The sequence below is a fragment of the Nuphar pumila genome, chromosome 2 (genome assembly GCF_984573655.1).
Source record: "Nuphar pumila chromosome 2, dmNupPumi1.hap1.1, whole genome shotgun sequence".
In the NCBI taxonomy this organism is placed as follows: Eukaryota; Viridiplantae; Streptophyta; class Magnoliopsida; order Nymphaeales; family Nymphaeaceae; genus Nuphar; species Nuphar pumila.
Genome location: NC_143250.1, coordinates 71394374 through 71413510, shown reverse-complemented (window position 1 = coordinate 71413510; position 19137 = coordinate 71394374). Strand labels below are relative to the sequence as shown.

The following is a 19137-nucleotide window of genomic DNA, read 5'->3' as shown; positions in this document are numbered from 1 at the left end:
CATATGGTTTTGATTTTTAGTTACAGAATCCAACAAATATCAAGATTTGACCATATCCGAATCCATTTACATGTAAAAAACTGGATTTAGTATGAGCATTTCACTGTCTGAATTTGAATCCAAATTCAAATCCGTTCAGCTAGCATCTGATTAGTCGGATATGGTATTGGCAAGATCTGAGCCGAATGTGAACTGTTTACATCTCTAAATACATCACATACCAATTGAAACTACATAACGATTGCTGGTCCACCAATTATTATTTCATCAATCAACTATGCAGTGTGAGGAACATCATAGTACCAAGATGGCTATCAAGTTCTTTCCTGTCTGAATTCAGCATGACCCTTGCTTCAAGTAGCACTATACACACCCCAGTGGTATGCGCTTGACACTGAGAAGTTTTACTACTGCGTTGGTGGTATCAGTGTTTTTATTTGAGGGGAGCCAACGATCGAAATATGATATATTTAAACCAACTGTATGAACCAGTGAAACTGCTATAAGCATAACCACATGCAGTTATTTTAAAAAATTTATGAATAGCAATATCTTCAGGTTTATAACTGGATCAGAACTCCAAGCCATCATGCTTCAAATCGTACAGACTTGCTTTTCTGATGTGGGGTGGGTTGTTGGGAAGGAGGATTAGCTTTGAAGTACAAGAGTTCTATTGAGGATCATGTCATCAGTGGAGAAGTCTGCTGGCTTTCGAAAAGTTCCGCGGCCAAAGTCGAGATTGTATGAGTCAGCGAGACCTTCTACTAAGTCAAATTCTGGCGACCATCCAAGCTCCCTGGTGGCTTTCTCAATTGAAGCAAAGAAATGCTGCAATTTAAGAGATCAATTTGAGTTACTTTACAATGCCAAGAAAGCCAGCTTTTGTCTTCATGAGCAGGCACACACACACACACACAGTTTTAAGTTGGATGGACTAGCTTGCAAGCTGGATGCATGAGGGATCGCCTATTGAGATTCTAGAATGAATTAAGCAGGCATCAATTTCAGCAATTTTTGAGTTAATTTGGCAGAGAGAACTCCAAGTTGTACATCAAAACATGAATTCTTTATTCTTTCTTTGGGAAAATTTTTCACATAAAAACTGTCAAAATATCTTTAACAAAAGTAGAATATGTAACTATTCATTTTTTGGGAAAAAAATATTTTCACACAAAAACTGTAAATTTATATTAATAGAAGTAGAACATGTAACCATTTTGTTAATGGTTTTTTTAGAATATGATGTAACATATTTGCATTTGCCCATACCTGATCCCTAAATGGAAATGCCTTCTTTTTCCCAAAATCAAATTCCTTCGGATTATAGTGAACTATCTCTGGTTCTGGAAATCCACCAGCCTGCAATAGAAGAAAGTTAAAATTCAATCAATGGGATTTACTTTTCAGCATTTCAATTTCTAAATACTTGGAAAATCGTGATCAATAATCATTACCTTAGCACACGCTCTTGACAATCCATTAAAAGTAACATACTTCAACCCAGAAATGTTGTAGACTTGCTTGCTAGCTTTCTCATTACCAAGAACCGTAACAAAGGCCTGAGCAAGGTCCTGAAGTTTTCATTTTAAAAATAGCTTAATTTTGTATTGGATATTTAATAACCAGGTCCTGGAGGTTTTATATGGACATTGTAATTTTCTGCATTCTTTGTCAATTAAGTGAAGCATTCTCAATATAATCTCAGTTCTCTGAAAAATCAAATGTCAATGTGAATCAGTGAACAGAATGATGATTTCAGAAACTTGGCCTTGGTCATATGTGCAACAGAATTCGAGGCCTGAAAGCCTTCAGTTCTGCTGATACCAATTTGCACAGCAACCAACAGACCCAATGCAACTAGGTTGTCACCAGGGACACAAATAAAATAACTTGGATATACTCATTGTGCCAAATCACCAGTCTTAACCTGTTCATGGACTCCCATTCATGAAATCCATGAGAATTGGATTTCATGTGTATATTCAAAAAATGGATGGCAGACAGTTATTTTATGAATGCTAAACTGAATCGCATACTAGGAGATGCGTGATTTTTGCAAAATCTTGAAAAATCTTCTAGCAAACCTTGACATGCCCAAGTTGAGTCACTTGAAGGCCTGAGTTGGGAATTGGAATTGGCCGACCTGCTTTGAGACGGTGGAAGAACCATTCTTCAACAGGATTGTAATTCAATGGTCCATAGATGTATACTGGCCTGATTGAGGTCCAATTAACTCCTCTCTTATCCAACAAACTCTCTGTCTCCAACTTCCCTTTGTGTCTGCTCTTGGGATCAACTGCATCAGTCTTACAAATCCAGCAGCATCAAAGTATTAAGAAACAGTAATTCATTTATGAACCAGATTGTTTTGTAAACAGGACAGTGAGTTTGATAAACTAAAACCAATTCACCATGTTGACCAGGATACCCACATTCAGTTTCTCACTACTTTTGGAAACTCTGGCATTTTGGTGATTTAGGGAAGTTTGTTACAACTTGAGGTTGAGTTGGTTAGAGGTTTTTGTCAGGTTAAGCAGGATCCAATGTTATTTACTATGCAAACTGCAAGAAAGAATTGGACATTTAGATTTCCATTTTACCTTTGGTTTTCATGACAATGATTAATCCACTGAATTGTGTGACTACATATGATTAGATATGATGAAGTTTAAATATAAGTCACAGATTTGGCCTCTTTCTGACAACAGCAACCTGAATTTTGCCATATGGGAGGTGCTATTATCCTTGTCAGCTTGGGTCTCAACATAAAAAGGATGGTAGGTCATTCCCCATTGTTGCTACAGGAATATGGAACATACATGCTTGCAATTGTGAAATAAATTACCTCGAAATGTGGCAATAGATCAGATTTTAGGTACACCCCAGCTGAAGAACAATATATGTACCTGACATCAGAAAAGACTCAATAAAAGGCAAAGGAAAATGAGCATAATACATTCATACATATGTAGGCACATATATATCTATATAAAATCATTTGACGAAACATGAAAATGATGATATATTCAGTTCATTGAGTACCTTTATAATATAGCAATTTTGACCAGATTTTTTCTAATTTTTTTTATTTTCAATTATTTATTCTTTACAGTATTTTTTTAAAACATAAAACTGAATCTCAAAAATATCATGATATAATTATGATAATATAGTATTCTAAATATGAAGCTTTTTCAACGCTTTGTGATATGTTCTTTTTTAACTTTTTTTAACATAAAGAAAGGGATAACATCAGTTTTTGTCAGACTTTAGTACTTGGCTCATTATTCTAAACATTTCATATAATGGGGGCATAAGTTTTCATTATGCGATTAGTTAAGACTTACTGCTCCAGCTTTGGCAATGCATCTAGTATGGGCTCCACCTCCACAGCTTCTCTTCCTATTAATTAGCAAGAACTTGGATTAACAAAGATTAAAAGAAGAGAATAACCATTTGGAAACAGTCAGTATAAATTTTCCAACATAGAAATCTCACATTGCAAGTGAAATTATAGTTTATTCATACCATTTATGTCATACACGACATCAAAATCTGTCGTTTTAAGTGTGGTTCTGACAAAATCAAAATCCTGCCTATCTCCTTTCAAATGCAACACCTACATAGTTGAAAGAACAATAAAATGAATAGTAGGTGCATTGGTCTAAGTGGGATCCAATATATAAGATGGTTGGTGGAAATCGGACAATGAATTTACAAGACAAATTGAACTTCATATATTAAATGTCCATTATCAATATCATAAACTAAACATTTACCTTGGATGAGAAGTCTGCATACTCATGGTCTGATTCTCCTGGCAGTTGTTGTGTGATAGATGCCTTACCCCTCGTAAACAAGGTGATCTGAAATAATAGATTTAGATGTGTGATGACAAAATTGAAACCATTAAAGCTTGCCTTGGACAAAAACAATTCTTATATATGGATTAAAGAGAGTGTAATTTTTGTGGCAGAAGAGTTCTCTTCAAAGTGAAATTACATAAACTTTATGGGAGCATCAGAGACATTTATAAAGAGAATGGGCAAGCTCTTATAGCCAATACCCAAACAAATGAAATTCCACTAGAGGGGGGGTGAATAGTGAAATTCTGATATGATCGATAAATTAAAAATATAATGCAATAAAGTCACAACACAAAAACACAGAATTTATACTGGTTCGGTCAAAACCCTGACCTACATCCAGTCCCCAAGCAAACCACTTGAGCTTTCCACTATAACATCCGAGTCACCGGATAAATAGTATAACACCCTCTTCCTCAGAGGTCTTCTTCTCTCAACAGAGAAGGGGCACACCCTCTTGCACAGAGGTCTTCTTCTCTCAACAGAGAAGGACAACACCCTCTTTCTCAGAGGTCTACTTCTTTAAACAAAGAAGGAATACAGTGAATAACAGAAAGTTACAATACTTCCTATAGAACCTTCAGAATGATATGAATGCACGAATGAAGGATTCTCAGAATGTTCTGTTCTTTTCACTCAGAGGATACTCTTTGTCAAAGAGCTATTCTTGACTTTTTCTCTTTCTTTTCTTTTTTTTTTTAGGCTCTCTTTCAAATATCGAATAGGAATTTTTCTCGTTGTAAGCTCACATGTCCATGTCAAATAAGTTATTTGATTTGTGTTTATATAGCCTTTAGAAAAATAATCGTTGCCTTTTTGAAATGATAGTCTTTTTAGGATGTGAGATGTCAAGTCATTTCAAAAAACATCTTTATGGATTTACGAAAAAGTCTTCTTTCCATAAAAGTAATATTTGGGGTACACTAGTCGTTGTAACTTTTTAGGTATGATATATTTTATGTAAAAAGTCTATTTCTTACAATAGTACATTGAACGTTGGATTTGTAGGCCATCATGTAGTTTTGTCTTTATACTAATTAATGATTTGTAGTACTAAAGTATTTTATTTAGAATTTGTCACTTCTTTACTTAAATAAGTGTAAGTACAATAAATGCTTTGAGATCTTTATTTGTACATAGTCATATCAAGAGTTTTCTTTATGATGTGCTTTTCAATGTCTACAGAGAGAATGAAGACTCTAAGCAAGTCGACATTCTTGAGTAGGATTAAACTAGTTATAAAAAAGATCTTTAGAGGAAGTATTTAATGTTTTACAAAGAGAATGATGACTTCAAGTAAGTCGACATCTTTGAGTTGTAAAAAGGTAACTAAAGTCTTTTCAAAACATATTATATTTGTTTCTCTTTGTCTAGCCGATTTCCATGTTTTGTCTTTTTCCTACTTATTTAAAATCATTACTTTTCAAGTTGTCTTGTATATGATAGAAGGTACAATTATTACATTTTGAAATCATGTCAAAATACTTTTTTTATAAAGGGTTGTAAGAAGGTACAATTATTTTTTTTCAAAAAGGAGCTTTTTGAAACTATCGTATACTTTTATGAAATATAGCTTTTATGAATGAGTATGTAATATGCAATATGCATGGTTTTGAAGGTTGTGTTACATATGACTCTAAAGAAGAAAAAAGGTATTCATCTTGAGGTAGCCGATCTCTTTAGATGATCTTTAGGAATGCATGGCTCATCAAGCTTTTTCTTCAAGGAGTATGATTGCACCACGGTTGTACTTGAACAGGAGGTCTCCATCCTTTTTTGGGGTGAGATATCCTTGCATCAAATACTCGTTAGATATATGGCAAAACATATCCAGTCATAATATAACATTTTTCAAGAAGACATATTATCATATCATATGAAATCAAATAAGACAGTATATCATATTATGTGTCATCAAAATAGAGTTTCTCAACAACAAACACATTGTATTAGCAATAGGAATTTATCTTCATGGCATTGGTGACTTTCAAGCGGCAAAGGTAGCATTGAATTGCATAATTTGATCTTTCCATTTCAAAAATCATAGAATAGTGAATCACCATTTTTGCTTCTGAGTTGGTTTAAAATGGAAGCACTTCACAATGATCACTCTGCATATTTACCTTTCAGGAATACAGCATCCAATATCCACTTTGAAATTTTAAATAGCTTTTCATTCTTGAGCAAGGATTTGTAATTCATGTAAGTTTCGGAAATTTTAACCCACTAATGCTATTTGCATACCTGATGCCCCTCCTTGACTAGTAATCTTGACAAAAATACACCAATAAATCTGGTACCACCCATTATGAGGATCTTCTTTGCACTGGATGCTGTTACCAAAATCACTCCCTTTCGTTGCCATGTCTGTGCTTTGTACTGCAGAAACAAGAGCAGTAAAATGTGCTGATGTCATCCCAGTAGTCGGAATGAACTTAACAATGTACCATTTTTTTTTTCATTTATCCCATTGATTGTAATATCAAGTAAAACATCAACATGTCGTAGAAACTGGTGGAAATCCCTTTGTTAAGCCTAAGTTCTATACAAACCCGCATGCTCTATCAATCGCTGAGAAGAAGAAAAAGAATTTGGCTGATGGGGATTTGAATCAGTAAAATGCCATTGAAATAAAAATAAAATAAAATTCAAAAATGTCTAAAATTGAAATTCACAGTAACAGGAAGACCAATTATTATTTCTAACAGGCTTAAGAATAATGAAACTGTATAGTAGTAAAAATAGCAGCAGTAGTATCTATGGCAGTACTGGTGTTAGTAGCAACTACATCTAGACCTGAGGGCTGAAAATGTTCTCTTATTTCATCGAGCAAGTTACTTTCAGTGAAAATTTAAGCACTACCAACATGATTAACAGCTAGTGAAGCGAACATGGTAGTTGGAAAGATTTGAACTTATCATCTAAACTAAGAAATTTGGGATCAATTCATCATACTTTTCTCTAAATTAACAATCAAAATGATTCCTAAGGATAATGATGAAAGAAACGAGAAGCAGATATTTGGTGATCACCTTGGCTGGAACAGCAAGGCGAACGCCGTTGAAATCAGAGGATGAAGAAGGAAGAGAGGGCTTGGATGAGAGAGCTGGTTTGAGGGAGGCATGTGCAACCACCCTAGCCATGATGAACGGCTTGCTGGTGCCTCCAATTTGGTCTGGTTGGTGAGTGAAGGCTTGTGTGGTGCAATCATCCTTTTCTTCTCTTCCAATAAGCTAACATCCGTATTAGTTACATCCACAGCCTCTCGTTTATAACCCCTTTGTTTTTGGGATGTTAATGAAACTTTCCCTGGTGAAAAGGACATGAAATGCCATGGTACTAGTGACACAGAATCATGTTCAGGGGTGGACATCGTGCCCAGCCTGGCCGGGCCCGCTGATAACGAGTCCGACAGGCTCGGTTACTTTGAGTAGCCGCCGAGAGCCCGACCCGATTATTATCGGGTCAGGCCCTGTCCGACACCTATCGAGACAGGCTTCTTTGAGGGTGTCCGTGACCTGCCGATATCCCGTCATGCCCGATAAGCTCGACCTGTGATTGCCGGAAAAAGGGGCTGACCCCTTTCCGTCCAAAGAAAAAGAGAGCTGCCGGAAAGGGGGACAGATCCCTTTCCATCCAGAGAGAGAGAGAGCGCTTGCCGGAAAGGGGGGCAGACCCCTTTCCGGCCAGAGAGAGAGAGAGAGCTTGCCAGAAAAGGGGCTGGCCCTTTCTGGCCAGAGAGAGAGTAACCTGCCGCCCTTTCCGGCCACAAAGAGAGGGAGAGGTCTCGGGTTTTTTTATTCGTATACTCGCACCACCGCCAGTCACCGCTTTATTTTTGGGTGAAAATTCTTCTTAGAGAGAGTATTGAATAAAGGAAATACCCAGGTTGAACTAGACCCAGACCTGATTTGAGATATTGGTATCGGGTTCGGACTCAGATCCAACTGAACCCACCATAAGAAAAATCATACCCGAATTCTATAAGCATTACATGAACCAGACCCGAATCATACCCGGTAAAATAATATTTGTTATTTTTTTATTGAAAATTTGTTAATCTTAGTCTAAACTTGCGTCGGCCCGTGTACTATGAAATTTCACAAACCATACCTGGTTTCATATATTAATGGAACCCTTCAGACCTTATCTATCACTAAATCCTAACCTTATAGGGTTTGGTATGGTCGGGTCTGGGTCAAAACCGACACATTAACAACCTTAGACCGAAGGACACGTTTCACTGTATATCCCGTCAACTTGTTACATAACTCATGCCAGTTGGTTTTCTTTTTAAAAGTTTTTTTTTTTTTCAAAATTTGAAATCGGGTTGGCAGCATGAGTGGTTAAGAAGATATAACATATTTTTTACTGTTATTATTTACTTTTTTACGTTTAAGTTTTTAACATATTTGAGTTTTTTTAAAAAAAAAACTTGGATAATAAAGGCCCAAGTTGGGTCGAGACCCATGCTTGAGCCCGACCCGATAAGTTGTCCGGTCAAGCCCGGTCCGTCTTTATTCAGGCGGGTTTCTCAAACTTGTGCCTGAGCGGGATCGGGTACCCGACGCCTGACGAACAGCCCAGCCCGATGTCCACTCCTAATCATGTTTGGTACCATTTTTTTTTTCTTTTTGAGACTGGCTCTTAGCAAGTTATTTCTAACATTTAGGCAAATCCTCAACTGGGTGTGAAAAATAAGTCTAATGTCTCACCATCCAACTTCAAAAAGGTTGTCAAAGTTCTCACTCCAATCATTAGCACACTTGGAATTCTATTCTGAGCATCCAATTTATGTTCTTATGGAAGGTTAGAACTTGATATAAGAACAAGCTGTTGTTTGAGGATAAGATGGGAGGTTATGTCAAATGGATATAAATAGGAACATGGATAAGAATGAATTTCAGGTACACCATGGTTGCAGCTTCGTAGGCTCATGCCCCTTATGCCTCGTGGATCGACTCATAGGCCTAACCGCCCAAGCCTCATTGATAGGTAAAGAAACCTATGCACCTTCTCCAAAGAGGCATAAGCTTTTATGAAAAGAACTAAGCCTCTCAAAAAGAGATTTTCACTAAAAAAAATCAGAGTATGATTTAGTTACTTTTAAAGTTTTTTTTTTACTTGAAAGTAAAAAATCTTTTAGAAATAAAAATATTGTTGTAAGCACGTTAAATTTGAAATAAATATATATTTAGACTCTATTTCAGTATATAGCTTTTTGTAATCATTGATACTTCCCGTTCCCATTCTTCAAGAAGTTAGGTTACGCAGCTATAATTTATTTAACTAGAGTCAACAAGTAAATAAGCAAAGAATAATCTTAATAATTAGTTATTTTTATATCAAGTTCTATTTAACATTTCCACCATGATTATGTGTGACCTTATATAATTAAAGATAGATAATAAATAATAAAATGCCCAAAGATGAGAAAAGATAAATGCAAAAAGTATAGAATAGATAAATAACAAAAAGCTTCTTCAAAGATCTTCCATTGTTAATCGCATTTTATTGTATCCACTAATAATGGGTGAAATCTTAGTGTGAAAAATAATCTCAAATTGAACAAGTGTATACTAGTGCCTAATCATTACATTGGCATGATACATTCAAGTAATTCAGTTTTTATTATTTTTTATTTTTTCAAAACATTAAGAAATGAGAATCTAGTTTGTGAGATTGTTTATATTTATTGGTGTTATCTCTTTATGTCTTATAACTAGAAAAAAAAATTTTGCAGTATTTTAAAAAGTTTTATAATCGTTGAACTTTACGTTTCAAAAGGCATTGTGGCTTATGCCCTGTTTATATTTTTAAAAGTTGTATCATCATTCTTCATACCTTCAAAAACATTAGTTACAAATATGTGGTTTTTATAGAAAGTATGCCACAAAACATATACTTTTAACATTTGATATATAAAAAATATTTTTAATGGGTATAATGTATAAACATAAGTTTTGTTAACAATAAGATATAAAAAGTTTAAAAAGATCAAAAACGCCGCAAAGGATTATGTGTCCATACGTCCTGTCGTATCGTGTCACCTGAGCACGACCCAAAAAAATGAGCTTATTTGAGTCAATAGGACAGCTGGCTATGCAACCTAAAATCTATGCCTCAGGGACATTTCAACTTACCCTCGTGTTGTGTCTGATTCTATACTATTCATGGAAAAAATACACTAAATGACGTATACCGTGTCCTTGTGACACAGCCTAAAACTCTCTCTCTCTCTCTCTCTCTCTCTCTCTCTCATCTAGCGTCCTGCAAGAGAATCGTTCTTGGCGGGCTCTCTTCTTGAGAGGGGAAACGAAGTCTGGCGGTCGTGGTTCTCTTTGAGCTCATGGAGCCACATTTTTGTCTCTATAGAAATGGCTGTGTTGGGTCTGAGTTGCTCATCACTCTCATCCTCTCCCCTGTTCAGCAACCAACCCACCTCAAGAGGGGGAGTGCTTCTTCCTTGGAGGGCGGCCAGAAGAAGGTCGAGGTGGATAGTAGTGTCAGTCGTGGCCATCTCCAACGCCCTGTAAAGTTAGGAGTTAGGGTTAGATAAGTTAATAACTTAATATATATATATATATATATATAAACGGGTTGACGGGTTCGTGTAAACGGGCTGACCCACCCGACTAACCCGTTTATTAAACGGGTCAGACGGGTTGGCGGGGTGGCATACCCCTAACACAAACCCGACCCGTTTAATAAACGGGTTAGGCGGGTCGACCCGTTTATGACATGAACCCGTTTAAGCCAAACCCGAACCTGGCTAAGAAGTGGGTTGGCAGGTCGTGTCAGATTTTGCCACCCTTAGCTACATGATATCGTATGCATATGCCCATAATGGCTTTTCAAGCCCTCAATCGATAAAATTCATATTTTTTATGTGTTACCTCTTTGAAAGCTTCTTGTGTTGTCCCCTTAGTGGACTATTATATTCCCCATTATGGGTTTGTGTTGGTTCATTCATTGGACCATGTGAATGCATTAAGCATTCTTGTTATACTCTTATGCTTAATGGCTACTATTTTTAGGCACTTATTGAAATTTTCTCACTTTTGATTATTTTCAAGTATACGTTATTGAAAGTTGGTCTGTATAAGACTTCTTTAAACACTAAATTATTGTACGATTCAATCTTGCATTCCATATTTTTCAGGCTTATGTGCATCATTAATTTGCTTTCGCACATTAAATCATATGTTTACGAGTTGAAAAATCTTACTTGTTTTAAAGCAAATATATTTTCTTGCATACTTCGAGCTTTCTGTTTTGTTTTTCAGGTTCTTCAAGATCAGATGAAAGAATAATATTGATATCTTATAATGACTGTCCAAAAAAATGCTTAAGGGAGCTCACTGTCAAGATCAATTGAAGGAAGACATTTGCAAATTACAATGGCATCTTTACTGAAGACTCTTGAAGACTTAGATTCTTCTTCTTGTATTCTTCAAACTTTTTGTTCTCCCACGCAAAGTTTGAGGGGGTGTTAAATTGCATCTCTTAATATATATATATATATATATATATATATATATATATATATATATATATATATATATATATATATATATATATATATATATATATATATATATATATAATCTTTAATTGTAAGCCTTCAGGGCATTTTGGTCATTTCATAATTATGAATATGACTAATTATTTTTTCTCTTTTTTTTCTTCTTTTCTTTTCTTCTTTTATTTTTCTTTTGGTTGACTTTAGTCAACCTTGGAATGGGGTCCAACATCTAGTCGTTGGACCCCCTCCAACGGTTAGAATTCTAACCGTTGGAGGGGCTCCAACGACTAGTGGAGCCCCTTCCAAGGTCTCCTAGTGGCTTATAAATAGGGGTCTTACCCCAATGTAAATTAATAAGGGTTTTTACCCTTTCCCTTAATGAATATTCATTCTTTTTAGCCCTTTTGGCTTCACCCCTTTGTGGGTTTATGAGTTTGCACTTTATATGCATTTGGTTACCCCTTAGTGGGTTTGTGTATTCGCACTTTATGTGCATGTTTATCGATTCATTTTTTAACCTATTGCATTCAAGGTCATTTCCTAACAAACACAACTCCAACACTCTACTAAGCTAATGCAAAACAAACCATATTTTGCAACAACCCTCAGTTTGTTGTTGGCAAAATGTCCAGAGTGTCCAATTTTTTTGGAATTTTGAGGGTTTTAAAGGCAACAGTAGACAGATTAAGTATAGGGATTTTTGGATTTGTAAGCTCCTATTAGCTATAAGCAGTGTTAGGATCCAGGAAAGCAGCAACAGAATCTTTTCCAGTTGAGGCTACATATAAATACCAAGGGAGCTCTTTGGCACACACACTTGGTAGATTATCATTAGACCCATGCTTGAATATAAACCTTTTAAGAAAGCTCTCGGCTTACTCTTTCAATTTTTAACTCAAAGTAAAAGTTAAAGTTTCGAGTTTGCCTTCAACCAAAAAATATTATCCTGGGTCAAAATAAAGCTCCAAAAAGAAAAGCATAATATCTTGTTTATCTAAAGAATAGGCTTCTTCAAAAACCTTTCTAAAGAAGTCAAAAAAATTTATTGGCGCATAAAAACATAGCCAATTTTATCAAGTTTATCCATTACACCAAAATATGTAACAGAGTTGGAGCAAAATCAGTCAGATATGCATAGTGAAGTTGGTATGCACCACTGGATAGTAACAGAAATTCATCAGAAAAGGAATAAGACAAAGAGCTCGCTCACCTGTGTGATCTAAGAAGTGTCATGACAAGATAATCAGAGTCGGTCAACAGTATATTTCCTTGTGCATACAACTCCAATATTACAAAGTAGGCATTAGTAGCCAATCCAAACTGGAAAACAATAACCTGCAACACACAGCACTCAGAGATTAATATGTGAGAATACAGGAATTCTTAGCTACCTATATGCCACGCGATGGAACAGAACCATTTATACTAATTTCATGTATGAAAAACATCCAGAGTTAAAAGATGCTGGTGGCTATACACGATCATATCCAAGTTGCCGCACATCCTCCAGCCTTTTTGCACATATGTGCTTGCGCAACTTAAGTGTAAAACCAGAAGGAAGGAGTTGTATTTTTGTCCCTAGAGGCAACTATAACTGTCGGTACTTTCCATGATGGAACTGTTCATTAATAAATACATGTACACCATCGTAAAAGAAACAGAATTTGTCACTTGTACCGAACATATGCAGTTGTGTGTAATCTCACACCGCTTTCCATCAACAGTAGAACCTTTTCGCTCTCTCCAGATTCTGTAACTCCACTGCTGTTCATGAGCTTGAACATATATGTCTGAAAAAGGTTTGAAATTAAACCAGGTCAAAAAAGCAAGTTTCATGCTTTCTAACCAGTTCACCATAGAAGTGGAAAAAAAATTGTGAAACAAGGGACTAAAGACTCAATGTGCATCAGTGCATCACCTTGATCAAATTTGATCATACACATCTAAACACTACTTTGGAATACATTTTTTTCAATGTTAAGATAAATCAAATCAAATAAAACTTCATAACATCAACTTCAAAAAATCCAAATTATGAAACTAAGCCATGCAACCTAGTTATATGCTTGGGATGTTTGTGTGGTACAATCATATTAGAATTCCAGAACTTCATTTCTCAGCTGCTTCTAACACATGAAGGTTATATGCTGTGATATATATGTTACATTGACGCAAGCCATACAACTTTATAACCTTATACAAGTCTCCATAACTACTAATATAAAGTATAGCATTATAGCTCAGCGATTTTTCATCTCGACTACCACCATATAGGGAGCATTGTACCGCATTTTCTATAAAGACTCAAAACTATCTGTTACCTAATTTCCATTTTCACCCCCAAGAAACATTGAAGAATCATAAAATGCACATAAGTTGTAGTGAAAAGCCTGAATAAAACTGAACTCACTTGCTACCAGCAAATATTTACTAAGAACACCTTGCACTCAACTTTTCCATAATGTAGACCAATTAATGGCCCTTAACTCTCCAGAGAAAAGTTAATGTGAAGCATCAGTTTCATTGTCAATATGCATATCATAATCTTGGTGAGTGGCTACGGTGGCATTTCCTGAATTGATTGAGAACTGAGAAGATGGACCTTTTAGTCCTTTTATTACCAACTAATCTATTTGAATACGCTAAATGAATTCCAATATGTACACCTATTCATAAAAATCTATGTTGGCTAGCCCTCCAAGAAAACTCACTCCCATTTCAGGAATACTATTTGTAGCAGGATACTTTCCATCAATTGCTACTGAAAATAATTTTTTAGAATACCTAGAAAAGGAGATCCCATTCCAACTGAAAAGGCACTAGAGATCCTTCTTCAAGCTCAGCTACTTGTTTCCATAAATATATCCAGTCCAAAAAAAACTATGAACACCTTCGATACATTTCTTCCTATGTTCTAGTGAGCACCAATAGTCATATTTATCCCCAAATACCACCAGCTTCTCCTCTTTACTAGCAAGAATCCACCGCCACTTAGAAATACTGCTCAACTTAGTTCCCAGATCCTTTATAACCGACTAGAGAGGCAAATAACATGATTAGAAAACATTTCTCAAACAAGAAGATAATCAATTAGAGTATAGAAAGTTGAATATCCTGTACAAGCGACCTCTTGTAAGTTATTGAAAAGATGGGGAACTAAAACAAATCTAGGGGTGTACCATGCATCTGTTAACTCGGGCACATTTTTCTTAACACATTGAACATGCTTATATGGAGCAAGTTTACCAATTTGTATCCATGTGAAAACAATATTTGATGGCATCCATACCGTTCAGTTTACTATTAGGCATATCTCAATTCAATTCCAGATATCAAACAAAATCATATCAAATTAACACCACCTAAATGACAATGCAAGAACATGTCATTTCACCGTTGTAAGGCAAGCATACAAGGCAAACCTATAGCAATAACGGCTAAATCATCGCCTAATTCCTTTCAATGCTACAGCAAGATGCAATTAACACCGCAAGTACCCTAAGTTACCTTAACAAAAGAACATGCATCAAACCTACAAATAATTCAGAATAGGCAAACTCTCAACCAATGCACTATGCACGAAAACACCAAATTCACCAAAGAAGATGTGTCTTCAATGAAACAATTAGCAAAACAATGTGCCGCAAATTCTAGTATAGAGAGTAATTTCCACCAAATTTCATCGACGGAAAATGAGAAACCAAGGGGTTTTAGCTAGGATTTTGAATCTAGGGCGGTAGGAAGAATCAATGAACCTTGGGGTTGAGATCGTAGACGTTAGAGCACCGCATGCCGATGAGCCGGCGGAGGCACTTGACCTCCGCCGCCACATCGGCGGTGTTCATGCGCCCTTTCACCATCCCGTCCCGCGGTTTCCGGCGAATGAGATTTATCCGGCGGGGAGACGGAGACCCGTAATTCCGACTGCGTCGGTGGAACCAAAACGGGTCCTGTCTATTCTTCTTTGTTTTCCGTCCGGAGCCGGATTTCGAACACCTCCTTTTCCAGTGACTTTCGGCCGACGCAATCCTCCAAAACCCTGATTCACCGTCTCTAAGGAACCCAAGCAGGCGTTGCGACGAAGTTTTCCGGCGAGAATTTCGTCGGAAAAAGTTTGCCGCCGAAACTTCGCTGCCTCGGAATTAAGCGGAAAAGTTTGGACGGGCTTTCTTGTTAGAGTTGGAAATTCCGAAGCACGCGGGTCGGTTGGAGTTCTAACCCGGGTCCCAACAATATCCGACCCATTTTATCAGATCCAGTAGGTCAGTTGAAGTTTTGACCCAGGTCCCAAAAATATCCGACCCCTGTGCCCCCACATCAAACGTGGGACATGAGTGTCCCGTCAAAGCATAATGCAAATCGAACTTGTGATAATTGGTCCTGTACTATTGCACCCAAAGTATTTGTTGGTAATGATAAAGTGACCAAAATGCGACCTAACTACTGTACTAAACCAAAATCTACCAAAACCACAAATAGCCAACTTGGTTAGGTCCTTCTTACCAATTGCATGTGCAGAACTCATGAATTTTGTGCAATATATCATTATGCTTATCGGGTATCCCAACTCTCACTTAAACAGAGGTTTGCATGATTTTTGTTTTTGCGGGCATCACTCAAGTTTGTATATATATTCTCCTAATATGTGTAGGTTCTTCAAATATATGAAGTTCCTCCAAACATGTGAAGTTCCTCTCAAATATGTGAAGTTTTTCTCAAATATGTAAATTTCCTCCCAAATATGCAAATTTTCTCTCAAGACATCTACAAATATATATCGATCTGTGTAAATTTTTTGCTTGCAAACCTACATAAGTTTGCATGGTTTGTTAAATTATATATAAAGTCATTTTCATTTTGTTTCTTTTTTTTGTTTGTTTATGGAAAGAAATGTAATCTTTTTCTTTCTTCCCTTGTAACGAGTTTCGTGGAATTTTTTTGCTCTATTCTGACGAGGTTGCAGTATCATCCTTCTCATCGACTTTTCTGGATAGCTTAAAAGTTGAGTTTCAAACAAGCTATATATATATATATATATATATATATATATATATATATATATATATATATATATATATATATATATATATATTGTTATATTTTATTTCAAACTTTTTTCTTTTTTTGTAAATATGAGCATTTAATAGCCTCGTGCATATTTGTGCTAGTTGTTGTGGATGTTTTTTGTTTGTCTTCATATGTTTTATTTAATATTTGCCACCAAATTTACCATTTAGGATTTGTTATGTTTATGATTTTTCATATATATATATATATATATATATATATATATATATATATATATATATTAGATGTTTGTGTTTATTTGTTCTTTAGTTAATATTTGGTATTTTTGTGTTAGTGTAATGGAGTTAGGGTTTACTATGCACAACCATTGAATAAGGGTTAGGAGGTTATTGTGAGTAGTTTGTTTTTGGAGTTATTGTTGTACGTAATTATGTTAATTGAATATATGAAGTGTATATGAATGGTCTTTTCTCATATGTTATTTTCATTAGATGAATGATATGATGTGTAGTTGGTATAGGCAATTAATGACGGACTCTGAAATGGTTAGAGTATACTATCGTAGCACTTATCACCTTACTTGGAGATCTATAATCATCTCAAAAAATAGTAGCTATGAGAAATTTATGGTTTTGATGACTGATAAAATCGGATATGTAAAATAGTCAATGATCATCCGATACAATTTTTCTTCAAACCTCGATAACCAACATATATGGATGAATGTGTTTGATGATGTTGACGTAAAATCGATGTTATTTTATAGTGATGTTTGTTTAGTTGCTCGCAAAGCTAAAGAAGTGGAGAATGTGCATCTATCTCAGGCATCATCTATCAAGCTCAGTCTTTTGGTGATTATCTAACTATCTCAAACAGTGAACGATATTGATGTCCCAAACATTCATCTCAAGTACGCAAAGGGCATGTAGTTGTTCAAACTGATCAAGGATACGGATGCTCAACGTGCAGTCAATGAAGAACACATAATTGATGTTATACATGATCAAAAGATCACAGCTGAGGATATGGAACCATGTGGTCAAACTAGTGCCACTAATCTTCATCGCAGTAATTTGAATGACATGCAACCTTGTCGGGCAGATGACAAAGTTAGGTATAAGTTATTAGACTTTGTAATTTATGCAATAATTTGAATAAACTTCATAAAACTCTGAGTATGTACCAGTGAAGTTTTTGTAGTTAATCTTGAATGTTGAAAATGCAGGAATGTTGAATACATAAAAGCAAAGGAAGTGATGTATACAATAAATTTTGAGTTAGTTTATGCAACTGAAAAGTCAATTAGTGATAGCAGTTATCACATTGACAATGGAGAATCGAATAATATCGATGATGATGATTATTCCATATCGATAAAAAGAGGAGGAAGAAAGTAATGACATAAGACAAATGACATTTGAGGAGTCAAACTCTTGGTATATTGTATAAGTTATATGTGCGTTTGTTGGGTAATTGTAAACACCCCAAATTTTTACTCACCTTCTTGACATTGCCTTTAATCGGCACATTTCAGTTCTCCAGAAGCAATGAAGGGCAAAATAGTCATTTTTAAAGATTGAACCTGGCAGAAAGTCCTAAATTTCACTCTTGGGCCTCAAAATTTCTATATTTAGGTTCAGAGACATCTTCAAATTGCAAAATTTCAAAATCCTTTTCTGGGCAAAAAGATAGAATTTCCAAGTCCTGGCTCAGAGTAGCATTTCTTGAAACGGGTCTCTGCATAGCATTGCATGAACACTTTGCATCATTTCACTGCACAGCATGTCATTTTGAGATCCAGAACTCCTGATTTTCAAAATTGTCAATCCAGATTTCATTTTAAACTTTTTCAAATCGATCTTTAAAACCCTGGGGTTTCAAAAATATCAATCTTTCCCATTTTACCCCCAAGATCCCGAATTATGAAAAGTTTTCTCAAGAAAACAATCTGGATGGTTTTAATATTTCGAAATTTCGCCTGTTGAAGAGAGGGGGGACACAATTCAAAATTCATAAAATCTTATTTCAAACTTTCACAAAAGAGCTCCGAATTTCCCTACTTCTTTCAAAATTTCGCCCTGAAGAACCATTTTCTTCCAAGTTTTGAAATCAAGCCAAATTTTGCTTTATGTTTTTCCAAAACTAGCCTACTATTATGAAATTTCCAAAATTTCCATTTGGCTCTTATTTCAAATAAGTGGCGTGGGACCCGCCTCAATGTGGTGTCACACTAGAATTTTCAAATATTTCTTTTATTTTCAAAACAGTGCCCATCTGGAAGTGGAATTCTTTTATTTGATTTAATTTTTAATAAAATACTTAGTGGGCCCACGTAGGTGGCACCCCACTAAGACTCTTTGCCAAAAGAAAGATTTTTTTATTTGAGGTGGCACTACCAAAACAAAATCCATTTTTACTCATTTTATTTTATTTTTTTAATTTTATTACTTTTCAGCCCCCAAAGGGAACCACCGTGAAACTCTACCGAGATTTTTGTTCTTTACCTAAGTTTTCTTTTTTTTTAAAAGGTACACCTGAAAAAAAAAGGGAGCCGCCCACCCTTTTCAAATGGCGATATTTTTTTGAAATTTTTCAAAAATCAATTTTAAAGCTTATCAGAATCTTTCACGAGGAAGGCTCGAGCTTTTGGCTGAAAGGGCAGAATTTTTTTTAAAAGGGAGGCTTAGGCCATCCGAAAGGGGATCCGGATTTCTTTCC

General features: G+C 35.6%; 1 protein-coding gene across 1 annotated transcript; it reads right to left on the bottom strand.

The window, feature by feature from the left end:
• Positions 1 to 430: 430 nt before the first annotated feature.
• On the bottom strand, positions 431 to 7133 carry LOC149845736 (chloroplast stem-loop binding protein of 41 kDa b, chloroplastic-like). The gene is made up of 10 exons (XM_089997716.1): positions 6899 to 7133; positions 6111 to 6245; positions 3780 to 3866; positions 3529 to 3619; positions 3348 to 3402; positions 2846 to 2906; positions 2085 to 2306; positions 1455 to 1571; positions 1270 to 1359; positions 431 to 828 (listed from the first exon to the last, which is right to left on the bottom strand). The coding sequence occupies exons 1-10, from the start codon at positions 7007 to 7009 to the stop codon at positions 649 to 651; spliced, it is 1149 nt and encodes a 382-aa protein (XP_089853842.1). The 5' UTR covers positions 7010 to 7133; the 3' UTR covers positions 431 to 648.
• Positions 7134 to 19137: the final 12004 nt, after the last annotated feature.